Source organism: Syngnathus leptorhynchus, chromosome 8 (assembly GCF_054491065.1).
Source record: "Syngnathus leptorhynchus isolate UIUO chromosome 8, UIUO_Slep, whole genome shotgun sequence".
In the NCBI taxonomy this organism is placed as follows: Eukaryota; Metazoa; Chordata; class Actinopteri; order Syngnathiformes; family Syngnathidae; genus Syngnathus; species Syngnathus leptorhynchus.
This window is the reverse complement of record NC_141202.1, coordinates 4,228,715-4,246,571: the sequence shown is the minus strand read 5'-3', so window position 1 is coordinate 4,246,571 and position 17,857 is coordinate 4,228,715. Positions and strand designations below refer to the sequence as shown.

Here is a 17,857-nt window from a genome sequence, read left to right as displayed (position 1 = left end):
CAGATACGTCTGTCTTCATTTGGCTGACAGGTGTGTCAGGCGAGTTCAGGAAAGTGTATCAGGACAAATCATCTAATGAGAGCAGGGAGTAGATGTTATAGCTTTAATATGAGACACACAGCAAAGGCAGGTGTGTTGGAAAATGTCACACTAATGGAAAGACTGACAGTTGAAATGATCCTACCAATGTTTTTGTGCAGCTTGCATAAAGACAACTTCCAGCAAAGAGCATGTTTTGCTTTCCGGAAAGAAAATTAGTGAGATACATTGCGGAATTGAGTCGTTGTCCTGTCAGTGTATTATGTTGCAAGTGCTAGCTTGGCCAGTTAACCGGAGCCAGCGTGTTGCTGCAGGACATGCGTGATAATTGCATGGAAAACATGTTTGACTGCTCGACAGATATAAAAACAGCTCCCTTCCGGCTGTGTCGTTCCATACATCACTCTTTGCTGGGTGTTTTTCTTGTGCATCTTTATTCCCATCCTTTTTTTTTTTCCCCCCCTCTCTTGGCCTCCCTGCATTTTCACGCAAAGTCATAGGCAATTTCATATTATGTGTGGGTGTTTTCTTGTGTCTGGATCACTGTACGCCTCATGAAAGCGCTTCAGAGTCCAATTTTAATGTGTTTTAACAGCATGGAGTCGCACAGTGGCTTGGACTTGAGTCGTTAGATGACAAAATGAGGGGGGAACCATTTGTTAGTCCCCGTGGATGGACACTTGATTAACTTTCATTTTCTATATTTTTTGCTGCCCTTACCACTGAATTAAAAAAAAAAAAAGTTCTCAAAAAAGAAGAGCCGTTTTAAAGGAGAGAACAAAACACTTGTAGAGAAAATGTCACACTAATCTTGAGTTCCAAAGTGGTGTTAAAAGAAAAAATCCAATAAAAAGAAAAGATGACAATAATTCATTTTAATTTATACTTACTCGGACATATTAATTGTTTATTTTTCTATATTTTTGTTACGCACAGAGTCTCATTAATGCTCAGTTCAAAATACCTCCCAAGGCTCAAAAGAGGTCAACCTATAAAATCCCGATATTTCCGCAGAAAATCAGTGTGCAAACATCCATGTTAAATATGTGCAGTATTGCGACCCCTAACAAAAAGCTCACACTAACACTGAGTCATAATGGAAGCATAGCTAAATGTGTGAGTGAAACAATGGCGTCTATGGAAGGATTATGTGCCATCATCCTGCCTGCATCCCTGTTCTCGGGGATAAGAAACATGACTCACAATTCCTTTTGTTCTCTTTGCAGTTGAATTACAGCTGTGGATTGCTGGAGAATTTCCCAGAGTAAATATTCTCATCGTTTTCAAAGGGTAAGTTATGCATGAAGTCATTTATTTATTTTTTTTAAATGAGAAGTCTCATTACTCGGTATGCTCATTTTCACATTCTCGGTAAGGAACTTTGTCTTGAGCCGGAGTTAGAGCGTGAGTTAGATGCATATTTAGGTTTTATGTGCCTGTTGCTTTTGTGTTGCTCTTAGAATGTCAAATATATGGGAACCAATCACAAACTAGCCTATAAAAGCTAATATGAAGGCACAGCAGTAAAGGAAAGAGAACACATCCCTTTTCCTCGGTTAATATGCGAGCTGTCTTCTCCTTCCTGGCCAGCTGAACGACGACACGAGTGAAGACAATTTAATGTGAAGTTAAGTGAAGTTGAAGCTGAGATAGCAATCGAGGCAGAGCGCAGATGCCTGCAGAGACAACCCAGGCTTGGCGTTAAAGATCAGCCATTAGCCTCTTTTTAATGGCGTACAGCTCATTAGCATACCGCCGCTTTTCTCGAACAGTCATGACAAGAAAGACGAAAACTACCTGGATGCTCGTTTCAGATGTCTGCTTGTGTGTTTGTGTGTGTAGGTGCAAATGTGCACGTGTTGGAATGGGGATGCTTGAGATCCCGCCACAGCTCATGCCCAGATTGCATTCAATAGTGATGTTTGTAAACAAGTATGCAACAGTGCTCATACAAAGATATGAATTACTTCGTTAAAATGGAAATGAAGTCAGAGGTGTTTTATATGAAAATATGTGGAATCACTTATTGTAGGATTTATCATATACCGGTGAGTCCCATTTTTATTCTATGCAATCCACAGCGAGAATACTTGTTTTCGCATCCCGCAAAAAACTTTTTTTTTTATTTAAAAAATGGCTTAATTATGTTGCCTTGTGATCTCAAATCATCTTTCTCCACTGAAATGAACTAAAAGGCCATTAATCCGTTCCGGTCTGCCCTAAAGCAACCTACATTTTTTAAAAATGTTTATAGATGTTAAAAAATATGACATTATGTTTTATGTCATCTAGTGACGGCTCACTACAGAATAATTAAGAATAAATTCAGGCTCTTTGTAACTCACTTGAATGTTGCTCTTGTCGGGCAATAATAATTCTGTAATACTTTATGTAAGATTTCTTTAAAGTGCAATTGAAAGTACATCATACATCATCACTGAACTTCTCAAGGAGATGTCTTGGCAAGATGAAAAAGTATAGTAAACAGAATGGTAAATGTATTTCACTTGTATAGCGCTTTATGTAGCCTCAAGGTGTTATAATTCAGAAAGCAGTGAAACGCAGACGGGGAAAAAAAAAATGGATGTGCTTCCGTTTGATACTGTTCGAACAACAATTTAGAATGCATTATGAGTAGTGGACACACGCATTGCCTGTTCATTTAGGGGATGCACTTGTTGGGAGAGGGAGTTTTTCATCCTAGCAAATGGTGGCCCACTTTAGACTGCACTCTGAAATGGACTCGTGGGCTATCAGCAAAAATAATACTCGGGTTACAGCAACAGCATGCAGTTCGAATTTCAGTATACATTCAAGTTGACTCATCTTCTGTGTGTGTGTGTGTGGTGACGTCCACATTTTTTACTTCCCGCACACAAATGTGTGTGTGTGAGTGTTTGCGTTCAGAGAAAAAAAAAAAAGAGGAGAGAAGGACAGAGGACATCTGAGGATGATAACCTCAACTTGTGCTCTCTGTGGAAACAACCAACTTTCTTTCATAGTTTCTGGCTTACTAGCGCCCCCTGCTGCTTGAGGGACAATGCTTATTGAAAAGCAGTGTCAAGAAAGACAGCTGTCAAATGTCCTCTGAAATGATTTGGCAGATTTTTCAAAGACAGTATTAATACGCATTAAAATCCTGAATCCTTGAAATAAAATTCAAATAAAAATGGCCGCCGTGGTTCATGTATGCAGCAAGTGAAATGCTTCATATTTTTAGCTATGCTAATCAAGCTTTTGAAGATTTTTAAAAATGGATAATATGTTCAGCTCTGAATCTATGTGACCTTGAAGAGATAAGAAGCCTGATGGCTGTATTGATTTGGTAATTCTCCGATGACTGGCTGAGGCATATTAAACGAGAACCAGTCCAGAATCTTGGGTAGGATGTGACTCCCTAAGTAGCAGGGGCTGTGTGTGCCAAGTAACACAAGGTCCACACTGAGACAACAGAAGATGATAATTACAGTTTTGGTATGCAGGAAGTCCTCCGCTTTGAGTTGGTGGCAAGTGGCTGCTAAGTCCTATGTCATTGTGGTTATTGAGCATCCTCCAAACAGTATGAAATCTTGAAATTCCATAATAGCCACCCACTCCAGCTGCTTGTACTTCACCCACCCACTGGCCTCATGTGTAGCATTTGTGTTTACACATGCATGCATATAGTTTGAGAATTAGAATGAGAATGTGTGGGAGCTCATTTTGGCAATGTTTGACTGTACTGTGGGGCTTTATGGGTGGGAAGTTTCAAAAGCTGATCCAAAAAAGAACTACACGGAAGTAGTGTCCCAATACCTTTGCCAACCTGAGAACCTTTAAGGCCTGCGGTACTTTCAAGGCTGACCAGATTTGATCTGGTTTGGAGGCCGTAATGAAATGTGCTGTTCATTAGGCCTGTAATTCAATTGGGGGGGGAGGGGGACTGGTGGGGGCGTGGGGGGTGGACGATATTGTCCTGGCTTCCATGGCAACAGTGCCTATAAGTCTGGGAGGCCAGTGTTTGGAAGGATTTCGAAACAGATTTGTTGGGCTTATAGGGAGAAATGTCATTGTGAAGGGGCGGTTTTTCGCGTGATTGCCTTTGGTCTTCTAAAATCATCCGGGATTTGGGTTATTTAGGCTTCTACTGTTTTGAAGATGAGGAATAAATGCGCTATATTGTCACATCATGAATTACTGTTGCCACTTGTTGCTAAGGTAGATTTTGTAGGGTCCAAGAAGCTAAACCAATGAACATAAAAATGGCTAAAAGAGTAATGTTATGTTATGTTATGTTATGTTATGTTATCTTATCTTATCTTATCTTATGTTATGCTATCTTATACTATCTTATACTATCTTATACTATCTTATGCTATCTTATGCTATTTTACGCTATGTTACGCTATGTTACGCTATGTTATGCTATGTTACGTTACGTTACGCTACGTTATGTTACGTTACAAAGTAAGAAAAGAATTGTGGTGCCCCACATGTATTTCTTTAGAATTGTAGTTGCTATCATTTGATATTTTGTTTCTGTTTGGGTCCCTACCATAACACAATTAAAAGCGGCAGTGATCTTTACGCTGTATTTCCTCTTGTCCTTGCTGGGGCGATTGAGCACCTCGCCGCAGTCATTGTCGGGTCATATTGTGCCCCGCACCGCCTCATCACACAGACAAAATGAATGTTGTCGCCCACAAGCGTGGCAGGTTCAAGATGAATGCTCGTGCGGGCATGTGCAGCTTTATTAGACGCTATCACGACGTGATGATCACAACCGGTAGCTGGGACACTCTGACACAAAAGAGTGAGAACAATGCAAACAGAAGATAGGAGATCCTCCAGAAAGTCTTCTGTCAACAGTATCGCACGTGTACTGAGCACAGATATTTTGCTGATTCTTTCCAGAGTCAAGCGTTTGCCATCATAAAACCTTTTTAACACATTCACTCCCATTGACGGCTATAGATGTCAAATATTCATTTTAATTGGATTGGCGGTGAATGAGTAAACTGTAATGGCAATTTCACATAATTAGCCATTACACGTGCAAACATATGTATTATCAAATTAGCTCAATGGAAGTTTAGGTTAGAAGTTGACGTTGTGAGGGTGGACGTTTTTCTTCTCCTTCCACTTTCAATCTACGTCTCTCAAATACTCGCTGAACCAAATGGGCCTTTTAGAGTGTTGTGCTGCTGGAATCGAGAAAAAAAAAATACAACATTTCTCGGAGCGGAGATTGAATTCTAACAAATTTGCCTTGGGGGGCGTCACACATTAGACCGAGTTTGAAAGTGGCGTATAGATTCGGTATTGGCATGGCTCTCAGACACACGTATACAGTACTTTGACAGAATGTCTCGTCCATATGCAAATGCTTGACACCTTTTTGCCCATAAATGAAGATCTAAAATAATTTTTCGACTACTGTTTGAAATATTTGGCCGCAGTTAAACACAATACAGTCAGTGCAAGTGTCTGCATGGATAAGCACACAGAGCGGATGATGTACAAACACCGACACAAAGTAAATCTAAATTATGCATGCGGTGTGAACAAGCAGAACACTTGAGCGTTTGTTTTGCCCCCTTTTGTCTGCAAGCAGCTGTTGAAGAATTCAATATAGCGAGTTACAAGCAAGCCCAGTCGTGCTGATTTCATAAACAACATACACTCTCCATCTCTTATGTTTCACACTCGCCCCCCCCTCCCACTCCCCTCACATATTTGACTTTTGTTCATGGCTGGAAATCAAGTGTCATCAGCCGCTCATCTCGCTGTTGTCTGTTGGCGATGAGAAGCCCCGCAGCTCAGGTGCATGCTCTATTTTTGGCAGGTGTTATTCCGCTGGAGGACAAGATAACAGTATTAAGCCACATTAGCATTAGCAAATGGTCTTTTCAATATGCGCCATTGACGTGGAGGGGCCAAAAGTAGCTTCTTTTTTTTTTTCACGCCCTTCTCTGTCCATGGCAAGTGTTACTGTGTGGTTTTTTCATAGACAGAAATAATTTGGCTTGTATAATAGACACAAATGCTCAATCTATTCTGTCAAATGTGAAAATAACTGAAAATTGGAAAGTAAGTGGCAATTTCTTGCAAGCTCTGTATACTCATTTGAATGGAAGCAAATTTGTGCCCCTATAAAATATGCAGATAGCGGAAAAAGTCCAATGGAGTTTGTTGTGATTCAGTTCTTGGCTTTGGTATCAGCAAGATATATGACTTTATTATAAAGAAGAGAGTCCGGTAAACTTTCCCACACACACACAAAAAAAGTTTAAAGTAAGCCTTTAGCTTTTTTTTTTTTTTTTTTGCATTGAATACATAAGTGTCAGTCAACAACTTTTCACTGCTATCGCTTTCCTATTTGTTTTCTTTCATGGTGCGTGACCAACTCTCTGATCCTTCATGTTTTTTTTCAAGAGCCTTCTTGTATTGTTGAGCAAACACTCAAGTCTTTACAGTGTGCGATAAGCAGTGCTTCGGTGATTTGAGTTATGGTGACCCGCAGTTTGACCTTCCTCCTGTGTAATGTCAATCTGAGAAAAACAAACTGCTGCAGCAGAGACACTTTATATGGTTTTGAATCAATGTCTCCGCTGATATAAAATATGTAATTGACGCACAAAGTCTTGACAAAGTCAAAGTGATGTTTTTTCCTGTCGTTGAAAATTTCTCCTCCGTGATGCTGCACGGTGCTAGCAAAGGTTTTAACAGTACACTTTCTTTAGAATGCTACATACAAGGTTTAAAATGTTGCTCAATTTTAAAATGCAATTTATCTATGATAATGCAACAAACCCCACCACACATGATGAGAAGAAATAAAAAGTAGAAAGATCGGTAATGGAAAAATAAATAGATTAAGCTAGGCTAACTGTTAGTATAACGTGTAACTGATAACTATACATTACAGTTCTCTTTGTATTTTTTTTTTTTTATTGTGGTGAATGACTTGCAGTACAAATTATTTGAAAAGAAAATCAAAACACTCCGGAAAGAGTACAAACTTCGGGTCACTGCCTAATTGGCTACGACTCCATTTAGCATCACGGAGGCCATGGCTAGCTGAGCCAAAATGATGACCACAACAGAAAAATTGCCAGACTAGTTCAAATTTTAGCATTATCAGCTTCAACCATTTTCCATGCAAATCAGGAAGCGAGGGGGGAAATAATCAGTCTTAATACACCCCAGGATAATCATTTTGTGATGGTGGCCATTTCTCAAGGTGAAAGGATGCAAATCTGGCGTCTACTTCTTTTATGAACAGTGAAATGAATCCCTCCCAAAAGCGTCAATCACCAACGTTTTTAATTCACAGTCACGTCTGATCTGATAGTCTCTATCGTTCCCTTAACTCCCTCAGCCATCTGTCTCAAGAGGGCTCGAAGTGCCAAGATTTGAAGGCTCACACTCTCAACAGGCTCTTAGCGAGACTAACGCGAGGACTGATACTAGAGGTTCATGGGCTGGATTGTGGCTCTGATTGGAGAGTAAAGGCTGTTAAGAAACTATAATCTGTGCAAACAATTCTGGAGTGGATGGGGTTTATGGATGTTATCGTAATGATAAGACCAAATCTGTCAGGTTTGACCGATTTGGACGAAAAACCGTTTTGTGTGGTTAAAACCGAAAATGGCAGAAACTTGTCAATGAACGAGAGTAGAATTATTATTTTTTTCTCCCCCCCTCAAAATAGCGCCATCAACTTCAACATAGCTGCATTGGAGAACAATAACAATTGATCAAATGTAAAAAATCGACATTGTATATGTTCAACTCCAAGCATTTAAAACCAAGCTGGACGGCAGTCGATAAAAACTGATTTTTCTGTGAAATGTTTGAACCGATCTTCAAAAACGCCCGTGTGGTTTTGCTCACTTTTTTTGCGCAGCAGTAAATAAAATATATTTTCTTGTATCCAATATCTTTTTGAAACCGGGCATTGTGGGATAATTCATCGTGTTTTACGTAATTATCATACCAACTGCCCAATGGTGAGTAAACATCCTCTCCTGCCAACATGAAAAGGCTTTATATTTTTTTCGAAACGTTTCATTTCCAGATGTAGAAACTCTACTGTTTGATTAAATATTCAGTCTGAATTCTACTGTGTTATCATAAATGGAGCCATATTCCTTATCACCAAATGCCAGTCTCCTGTATAAATATTTAACCCAGAGAGTTGCGCCCCACCGAAGAATACCAATAGTTTGTCAGCAAACCTTTATGCCAAAGGCGAGCAGTTTGTGTCCTGCCACGGAGAAGAGAATTGGATTAATAAAAAGCTAATTAAAACAGCATCTGTACCTGGCTTGTTATGCTTACGTATATTGCGTTTATAAAGGTGCATCATGAGTAATCCCCATCTGTGCTGATGTTATTTATTTATTTATTTATTTATTTATTTATTTATTTATTTATTTATTTAAGCTTATAAACAGCCCAAGAGCGTTTGTGATGGTGGAAGATATAATGGAAAAGTGTATTGATTTGCAAGAGAGGTTTTGTTGTTGTTCCCGTCTACTGTTGTAAAGTTTTATGACGCAACAGTAAAGGCGAATTGGAACCAGAAAGAGTCCAGCTGGTGTTGACTTATCAAAGTACATCGGAACATATATTTCAATGTATTTGCAAATTTGTTGGGATGTTCTTGGAGATTGATTACTATAACGTTTCCTAAAATACCCTTGGGTATTGTAAAAAAAAAAAAAAGATATTTTTAGCATTTGACCTACATTATACCAATCCCTTTGAAAGTTTAGAAACATATTGCATACCAAGAAATTAATTGAGAATCTATTTGAGCAGAGATCACAATTAGAGGAAATATATTTTTTTCCACTGCCAAAACTGTCAGAACGTATCCTATGACTTATTTGGCAGTTGGCAACATCTGCTATGCTCAAGTTAAAAAATAAAAAATAAAAATCCCAGATGTTCAATTGTCACCGAGATGTTCAAAACAGGCAAAACATTATAGCAACAAATTACATGGTGAACATATTAGTGGCTGATAAACACAGATGCTTTGACCGGTGCAGAATTTAGATTAGCGGGAGTGAGAAGGAACTTCCTCCTCTTCTCCCACTCGGTTTCCTAAAATATCAACAGTCAATGTGTTTTTTTTTGTTTTTTTTTAAATACTATTCTCAAATAGCAGAGAGCCAAGAAGAAAAAAATGAAAGAATAGTTAACAGAGTTTTTTATCAGGCTGATTGCTCCTCTCTTCTTCTCTTCTGAGCACCATCCATCATCTGGTGTCAATCGACAGAGATGTGAGCTTCAAACTATGGCAATGGCCTCCGCACACATTCGGACACTTCTATTTAGATCTCGTCAAGATAGTCTTGTCACATTGTTTGCATTGTTTCAGAGTGATAGGCATGGGTAGAGAAAATATGCCCCGCCCCTTTTTTTTAAACTCCTTGAGGATGTGAGTCGAGAGTACTGTGAAAACACATCTTAAATTATATATCTGAAGTCAAAACAATTTTATCTGAAAGCAATGTAGCAGGCGCTAGGGTGATTAAAAAAAATGTGTATCAGGGAAGAGAAATGAGCCAAGAATGTGTACAGAGACTTCAATAAAAAGAATACTGAGCCATCTGGTGTCTTTTGAGAAAACTCTTATGGAGGAGGAAGGAAGATTCTTCACAGGTGATGGCTTTTGCAATTGGAGCATAAAATTTGTTTTGTGTTGGACAGCTTGAACAACGGGAATTGGACAAAAGTTTTGCGTCCTCTTTACATAATTAATAATAATAATAACAATAATAATAATTATTATTATTATATAATTATAATACGCCAATAAAGGGTTGAAGCCATTTTGATATAATAATAATAATAATAATAATAATACATCAATAAAGGGACCCTCCATGGTTCTGATTCTGTGGTAACTGCCCCAGAAACACAAAAAAACTTCATACCAAAACATCAGTGACCTTGAAATGTTATCACAAGAATATTTTTTGTCCGCATTCAAATAGACTGTGTAGACTGTAGAATCATGTTTTGACTGAAAGCTTCCTCAGATAATAATACAAAGCCCAGACTTCTGAAAGTTTCTCTCGTCGTGGTTATCCGAAAATGTTAGGAGACTATAAGCTTGTTCTCGGCGAAGAGGTTAAAGGACAGGAAGAGGGAATTCATTATCCTTGAGAGAGGCTCCAGGTTTTGTCAAGAGAGACACATTGAGATAGGGTCTACTTGCTCCCTCCTCACCTCCACCTTCTTTCAGTATCTCCACTACGAGCTCATGATAAATGGACTCGAGTGGCGGGGCTGGCTGATTGGTAAAGCAAGAAGCACAGGGGGCAAAGATGAGAAAGAAGGTCATCTTTTAGTAAGGAAATTAGGCTTAATCTGTTTAACAATTAATCTGAAGACCAAAAACATGAACCACAAACATCTCATCTGTATAGGTATCCGTTAATTACTCTGGTATTGTACTATGGAAACCTTGAAAAAAAAAAAAAAAATAGATATTGTGCAACACAACACAGCAGAATACAAGACGAGCTACGGCTTTGCTCGTAGAAATGAGAAAGAACCTCTGCGAGAAGAGTGAGGCTGAGTGCGGCTAAGTCAAAAGCAGATGTAAGAAAATGGATGGAGTCTGGTGCAAGCAATTGAAAGAGGACAGGAAACAGGCTGTAAAGCAATTATCACTATCTCTGCCATTAGAGTTAGGACTGTCTGAGTGTGGAATATTGGAGACTAATCACATTCTACATTAAGGGCCCCATCTCGTAAACTTTAAATTACAGCGGCTCCTAATCGTGAGAAAATGCAGTTTGGAGATGTTCAAATTAACATAGCATGTGATTTGGCTCTTAGTGAGGGGTCAAGGGTGCCGTATGGATGTGAGCCACAACAGCTTGGCACCGTACTTTAAATATTTGACGACTCCAAATACATGCATATGTTGTATATTGAGGCAAAAGCTTGTGCAACTTTAAGAGTGCAGCATTGTCAGCCCACACAAACATACACCTCAGAATACAAAGACATTTCTCAGCTTTAAGAAAACAGCAGAATGCTGCACTGGTCTCCTTTGCAGGCAACTGCTAGAAACACATTGTGTGATGTTATTTGTCAATATGCAACGTAGACTGTGTCAACATGAACAAGATGTTTAACCCGGGAGTAAAGCGGGGCTGATAAATCAGTGCTCCATATGTATAGGCGACAGTAAACTCTAGAGATGAAAACCAGGTAGATTGAGAATGCATTTTTAAAAAAGGTGCAAGGTGTTGTTTCCATTCTTTCTGAGAACTTAATAAAGGTCACTGCCTGTGATTTTTATTTGCTATTGTTTGTCAAGGAGGATTACCACCACTCCTATTTTGATGAACCTCCAAATGCTGCATATTTCATTTCAAGTAATGATCATTGATGTCATTGACTAAATTATATATTTTTTAAATCACTAATGACTACTACAAATAATTACCTGTAAGCAATAATTTAAAGGGGGGGGAAACACGTTGAAAATTGTGTTTTTTTTTATCACGTTTCCTAGTCTTAAATTATACTAAATTACAAGGCTGCCCTCTAGTGGTAGTCAGGCGAATGGCAACAACACGCATAACCAAACAGGACCCTTTGTCAAATGTGCTTATTTTTCTTTCTTTAAAGAGCCTGATAGGACTGTGAAAATAGCATTGTGTTGTTGAAATTGTTATACAGAATTTACAGGTAAATAATTATGAATTTAGTAAAGTTTAACTGAGGTTCTTACTGTATTTATACCGTGACGTCTTTCGGCCAATCAGCTGTCCGCGTTCAATCACATGCTCCCTACCTGTCAACCTATATCTTCCTCTTTATCATTACTTATAACCCACTTTCACTTTCTTTGTTTGTTATGTTTTCAATTTTTAAAGCTAAAATGAGACGACATGACAATCTGGGAAGATTTGAGTTAATGCAACACTTTAATTCTTATAAACATTAGTACAGCCAGTCAGTCACACAGTCAAGAGGCAGAAAACATTCTGGCCCTTTCTCACCCTGCTTTCTATAATGAAGGCAAACCTGGGTGGCGTCATTAGAGGCTTTGTTAACACATTCACTTTTACACATAGCTGCCCACGTTCCATTTCTTATTTTTCACAACATGCAATTTAGATAATAGGTGACAAGGTGTCAATTGCAGAGAAAAATACTGCTCACAAATTTGCTTATTACTCAAAAACACTGGTACAAAAACAAAATTGACCTAAATTTTGTCATTTGTGGAGAAAATATTTTTAATTGAAATAAATAATTGGTTCAAACATAGAAAATATTCCCACGTATGACTTAGATCAACCCCCCCCCCCCCCCCCCCCACACACACACACACACACACACACACACACACACTCCTCCCAGGTTACTCAATGTTAAATTTCAACACAAATAATAAAATACCCACAATAACAGTATTTAAGGAGGGGGGGCGTCATGCATGTTAACATCGTGGTCAGCCACAGTAAGTACAGTGTTGATTCAGGCAGTGCGTAACGACTCAAAGGATTCTCAGTTAAACCCACCACATGCGTTTCTGTCAAGACATCATTTAAGTCATCTCTGAAAATATCTTTCAGTAGTGCCATCAGTGTTGAAAAGAAAAAAACACATTCATAAAACACCAAGAGCAGAAAATGCTGCGATGAATGAAATTAATTTTTTGAGATTAACATTTTAAAACATTACCAGTGAATCATAACTGTGACTAGAGCCAAAACAAACTTCAGGGCAAAAAGTGCACCAATCGGAATAAAATATTGTATTTATAGTGATCTCTTTATAATCTGTTAAGCATGAAGACATTGAAACATTTGAAAGCACGCAGCAAAAAAATCAAAATGTGGTGTATTCTTTTCAGAAGGAAATCAACACTTACAGTGCAGAAAAAGCTTTCACACCAGAACATCCGCATTATATAGGGATAGACATGCTAGAGGCACATACTGTACAATTTCATCATACAAAAAGAAAATCATATCAAAAGCAGAGCATAGTGCACGTACAAGCCGCAACGCCATGGAATGTGAAAAGGCAAAAGCTGAACTTATAGCACTTTGAGAAATGTAATCTTGCAACCTAAACAACAAAACTTCAAATGTAATTTGATGTCATCTTGTATAATTTGGCATGATTATCATAGAAAATACAAAAAGAAAGACAGAATAAAATTGGATAGGGAAAAAACATATTTAAAAAATATATATAGGAGATTCAATATGTTATTGGTCTGCAATAAACTATAAGTCAGACTTTTTTTTCTGTACAGCTAGGGAGAACGTGCATCTTGGATGGGAATGAAAACACTCCAACTTAAAACATAATTGTAGAAAATCAACATGTATCCTGCCTCCAATTCTTTATAATACATTATAAGGGCCATAAGACTTTATAAGCAAAACAATCAGGTTCTTTTCATCAGTCTCTACAATAGCATTGAATCACTGAGAAAAACAAATGAGCGTTATGTTGAGACTTCATATTAAGAACTGTTGCAAGCACAAAAAAAGTCAACATAATACTAGAAGAAAAAAAAAATACAATGAAATGTGCGCCTGTTGGATTCAACTATCCCCTTGCTGACTACTAAATGGGCTGTAAACTGTTCACTGTGGTTTGGCAGATTACACAAGGAAGTCACTGTTACAAAAGAACAAATTACAATAAAATTGCTGGTCACGGTGGAGCGCAGGTGTCAAACTCGAGGTTCGGGGGCCATATCTAGGCCGCACAAGCGGAGCTTCTTTTTTTTTTATTCTGAAAATAAAATGCAGATAACGATTAATTATATGTTCCCTACAGGGATGGGTGGAGCCTTGGAGGAAAAAGTCCAGGATAAATGAAAAAAGTTTATTTATTTATATTTATTATACTTGAGAAAATGTCCAGGATTAATTAAAAAATGCCCAAAAGTCAATAGTTTTGCCCTGGACCTAGGGTGTCCAAGAAAATTTGGGGGGGACAGTGCCCCCGCGCCCCCGCGCCCCCCACTCTACTTCCGCCAGTGCTCTGACTTTGTTTCTTGCTAATATACCAACAACTTATGTTCCCTTTTAATAACATTGAGAAAAGGCAATCATTTAAACCCCCTTTCAAAATAACCCCAAAAACTTTTGTGTTAACTGGATTCTGTGTTATATACGTGATAAAAATGACAATTACTGTATATGGGTTCAGAATCATAATGGGAAACCAGAACTACAATATGGCCCTCAACAAAAATGAGTTTGACACCCCTTGCGAGATGTAACATTGCATTTAAGCGAATTTTTCATGAAGAGAAGCATGCACACGTTTGCGCACGTAAAAAGCAGTGAGCGCACTACAGCAGGTGGTAAAGATAAAGAGTGCCACGGCGTCGTGAGCCAAATCGCCGTGGAGTCGTTCGTAGAGCGGTCGCCGTTCGCCGAAGTCTATCCGCAAGGCTTCGATCTGCACCAGGGTGCTGAACATGACAAACACGTGAAAGATCTGGTGGCCCTGCCCGATGAAGTCACACTTCCCCGGGAACCAGCTCTCCGGGTGGGGGCAGGAGAAAAAGTAGGCGCCGATGAGGAAGAATAGCACTTGGTAGAGGTGGTAGACTACCACCAGGTCGGAACAGCCTTCCTGGTAGCTCGCGTAGATGCGGTGAACCACAGGACTGATGTCCAAACAGTAAGCCAAAGCCGAGGGCACCACTTGGAAAAGCTTATGGGTAAGCTTGGGCACGGTCGGACTGGCGTATTTGCCGTAGCAGCAGCCAAAGCACGTGAGCCAGGCTAAGAAAGCGGCGGCGGGTAAAAAGAGCCCTTGCACTCTTGCGTGCCAAGCCTCTTCGATAACGTAGTAGTAGTGCGTCAACGCGCTGCCGTACTGGTAGACGGCCACGCCCACGTAATCGAGGAAGTAGAAGGTGTAGTGAGAGAGCTCGGATTTGGCAGACAAGAGATGAGCGAGGGCGCTGAAGGAGAGGTAGGTGAAAGAGGTGAGGAGGATGATGAAGAGAGGTTGAGCGTGAGGGTCTCGCAAAAAATCAACCGTCTGTGAGATCTCCTGCCACTTCACTAAGATGATGAGGGCGGCCAGTAGGTGGGTCCATACGTTGATGGTCTCGTTGTGCCTTTGGAAGAGGGTGAGGAAGTAGTAGCGCCAGCTATGGTCCGGCTGCCTGTAGCCGGTGAGGATGTGACGCTCTTGGAACACCCAGGGAACGTCGGACACCTTGACCGTGCAAGGTAATGTGGGGAAGGCCGACTCGAGCAGCTGAGGGATCTGACGCAGCTGCTGGGCGTTGATGAACAGGCGGCCGATCTGCTCCATCACCACCGTCGCCATGGCAAACTGCAAGCAGAGAGACGAGGGGGAGGAAGAACATAGAGCTTAGTATAGTGAAGATTAGGGATAGATGAGTACCAGCTTTATTTCAAGGTATCGGTACTCTCGACAGCCATTTTATGATTAGGAACTAGAAATTAGACTAATAGAAAATCGCCATTAATTTCATTCAATAATGGCTGATTTAATCATCTAATAGCCAAAACCACATTTCTGACATGTGTTACTGTGACTCAACTTGCAAGGCCGAGCCACAAACCTAAAAAAATGGTTGCTACTTTATGCAGCAACTTTTTATACCTTCACATTCCTCCAGCCAGCAGAGCCAGAATCCAATTCTGTACAAACAGATGTTAAGCTGACACCACTGGGTAGCCATTGTACTACGCCCCCCCCTCTCACCCCCCCCAAAAAAGACTACAGATTCAAAATGATAGTTTGATTCTATATGCCTACAATTGAGTACTAAAGAGTTCTGTCTTTTCCTTTTTTTTTCAATATTTATCTTCAATCATGTATTTTGAAGCTAGACAAAAAAAATGACAGGGTCTTTGTATTAAGCTGATAAAAACTCCGAAACCTAATTTTCATGAATACAACAAGCAAATTAGAATGTCAAGGACTATTTTTCTAAAGGACCTGTTAGACAAGTCTCGTGAATTTTTCCACGCGGGCGCGCATGTGCGTGCAGTAGTGAATGTGGGGGGGGGGGGTGAGATTACGTAACAATGACCATCCGAGGTCCACACCCTTTTCCCCCAGCAAAGGTTGTGTACGTGATTTTGTACGTTTGATTTATACTAAAGGAAATATAATGAATAAATAATCGGGAATTATACGAACACCATTGTTGCACTGTACAATGAGGCGGCCCTGTTGCATTCATTGTATATTCTATCCACCAAATCGTGCACCTGGTAGACGTCTGTAAATTCAAAATGCATTTATTTGTTTTGTATCTTCATTTAATCACAGCAAGAGTGTCTTATTCCACTCCCCGTGCGCATCACACAAAGGCGATAGGGCGTTTAGCGTGGAATTACTGATAACCATTCACTTGTGGGTTTTTCGTGCTCGAGGCGGAAATCTTCCTTTTATCATCTGAAGTAATGATAGCAACCCGCAAAAAGTCACATACCTGAAAATGGTGGTATCAATCCAAAGTCTTAGAATTTGCAGACGACGAAGGACTGGCTGCTTGATAAATTTTTAAAAACATTGTGCGACGAGTTACACGGATGGAGGATGGCCGTGGCTGGAACGGTGCTTGGCGGTTAGGGCGCAGACTCCAAGAGGATGGCAAGGTCTTTTGATAGACAGCTCTTACAACCAATCAGAAGACAGAGTTGGGCCTCTTTTTTTGTGACTTGCTTCATTCCAGCCAATGACAGCTGCTATCCGGAAAATCAACCCACACCACAGGGACGGTCATAATATGTGCCACTTGGATGACACATTTGCATCATGTGAAAAATAATCAAGTGTAGAATATCACCAAAATGTAATGTTAGAAGAAAATTGACTTCAATTGTTTAGTGCTGATCGCCTCATAGTTCTTAAGTTCCAGTCTCCCCATGTGGAGTTTGCTTTTTCTTCCCATACTTGCGTGGATTTATGTTTTGTTGAAACTTCGGCCATGAAGTTGAACTCGACCCCTGCCTGTTGTAAAGTATTTTTGTTTTCCATTTATTTAAGTATGGCGTTTATTAAAAAAAAGATTGAGAAAATATTTAGAGGTCAAGGTTCAATAACAATGTTGCTTTAATCAAATTGAGACTGTCTCAAGACTACCTACACCTATATTTTGGTTAATTCCACAAACCACTTGGGTCATAATGTTCTTTACTAAATGAGATATGAAACAAGCATGTTTGTTTCTTGGTGACATTGGATGCCAACAAGGTCTCGGTTTGTCATGAAATCAATCTGTCATTCTCGTGTTGGGCGTTCAATAACAACATCTCTTTTGTTTATCTCAGTCAGAGATCTGCATTGTGTCCTCGTTCAAGTCAGAAAACCCGTTTTTTTTTTTCTGTTGACATTGTGGATTTTGAAACATTCAGGCTGAGCAGTGACTAAACCATAATGCATGCAGCGTGGCTGGTAAACAAGTGGGGGTATGTGGAGAAGAGGGCGTTGAGTGATCAACGATGATAATCGAATAGTTTCGTGCAAAGGCGCTTTGTGCACTATCCTGCCCTCATAATGATAATGAGACATGCATCTGAGATGTAACAAAAAGTTACCCTGAAAATAGTAAGACATCGACACACCTTAAACTTGTGAACACTTGTGAACTTTTCAGGTTTTAAGCACTCAGCAGCATTTTGAATAACAGGTTGGGTGTCAACTGTTGGACCGTTAACAGCGTTTTTAATGAATCTGCCAAAGAGATGGCTTGGGCATGCTAGACAAGGTGATCTGAAAATTGCCCACAAGGTCACCAGATTTAAGTTTGTGTCTTCTTTGTTAGAAATGTAAATATGCA

The 17,857-nt window shown here is 39.6% G+C and overlaps 1 protein-coding gene across 1 annotated transcript; it reads right to left on the bottom strand.

Moving 5' to 3' along the window:
- Positions 1-12,799: 12,799 nt before the first annotated feature.
- Positions 12,800-16,643, bottom strand: paqr7b (progestin and adipoQ receptor family member VII, b). The gene is made up of 2 exons (XM_085919085.1): positions 16,508-16,643; positions 12,800-15,375 (listed from the first exon to the last, which is right to left on the bottom strand). Exon 2 carries the CDS (start codon positions 15,367-15,369, stop codon positions 14,311-14,313), a length of 1,059 nt encoding a protein of 352 aa, XP_085775211.1. The 5' UTR covers positions 15,370-15,375; positions 16,508-16,643; the 3' UTR covers positions 12,800-14,310.
- Between the last annotated feature and the right edge of the window lie 1,214 nt (positions 16,644-17,857).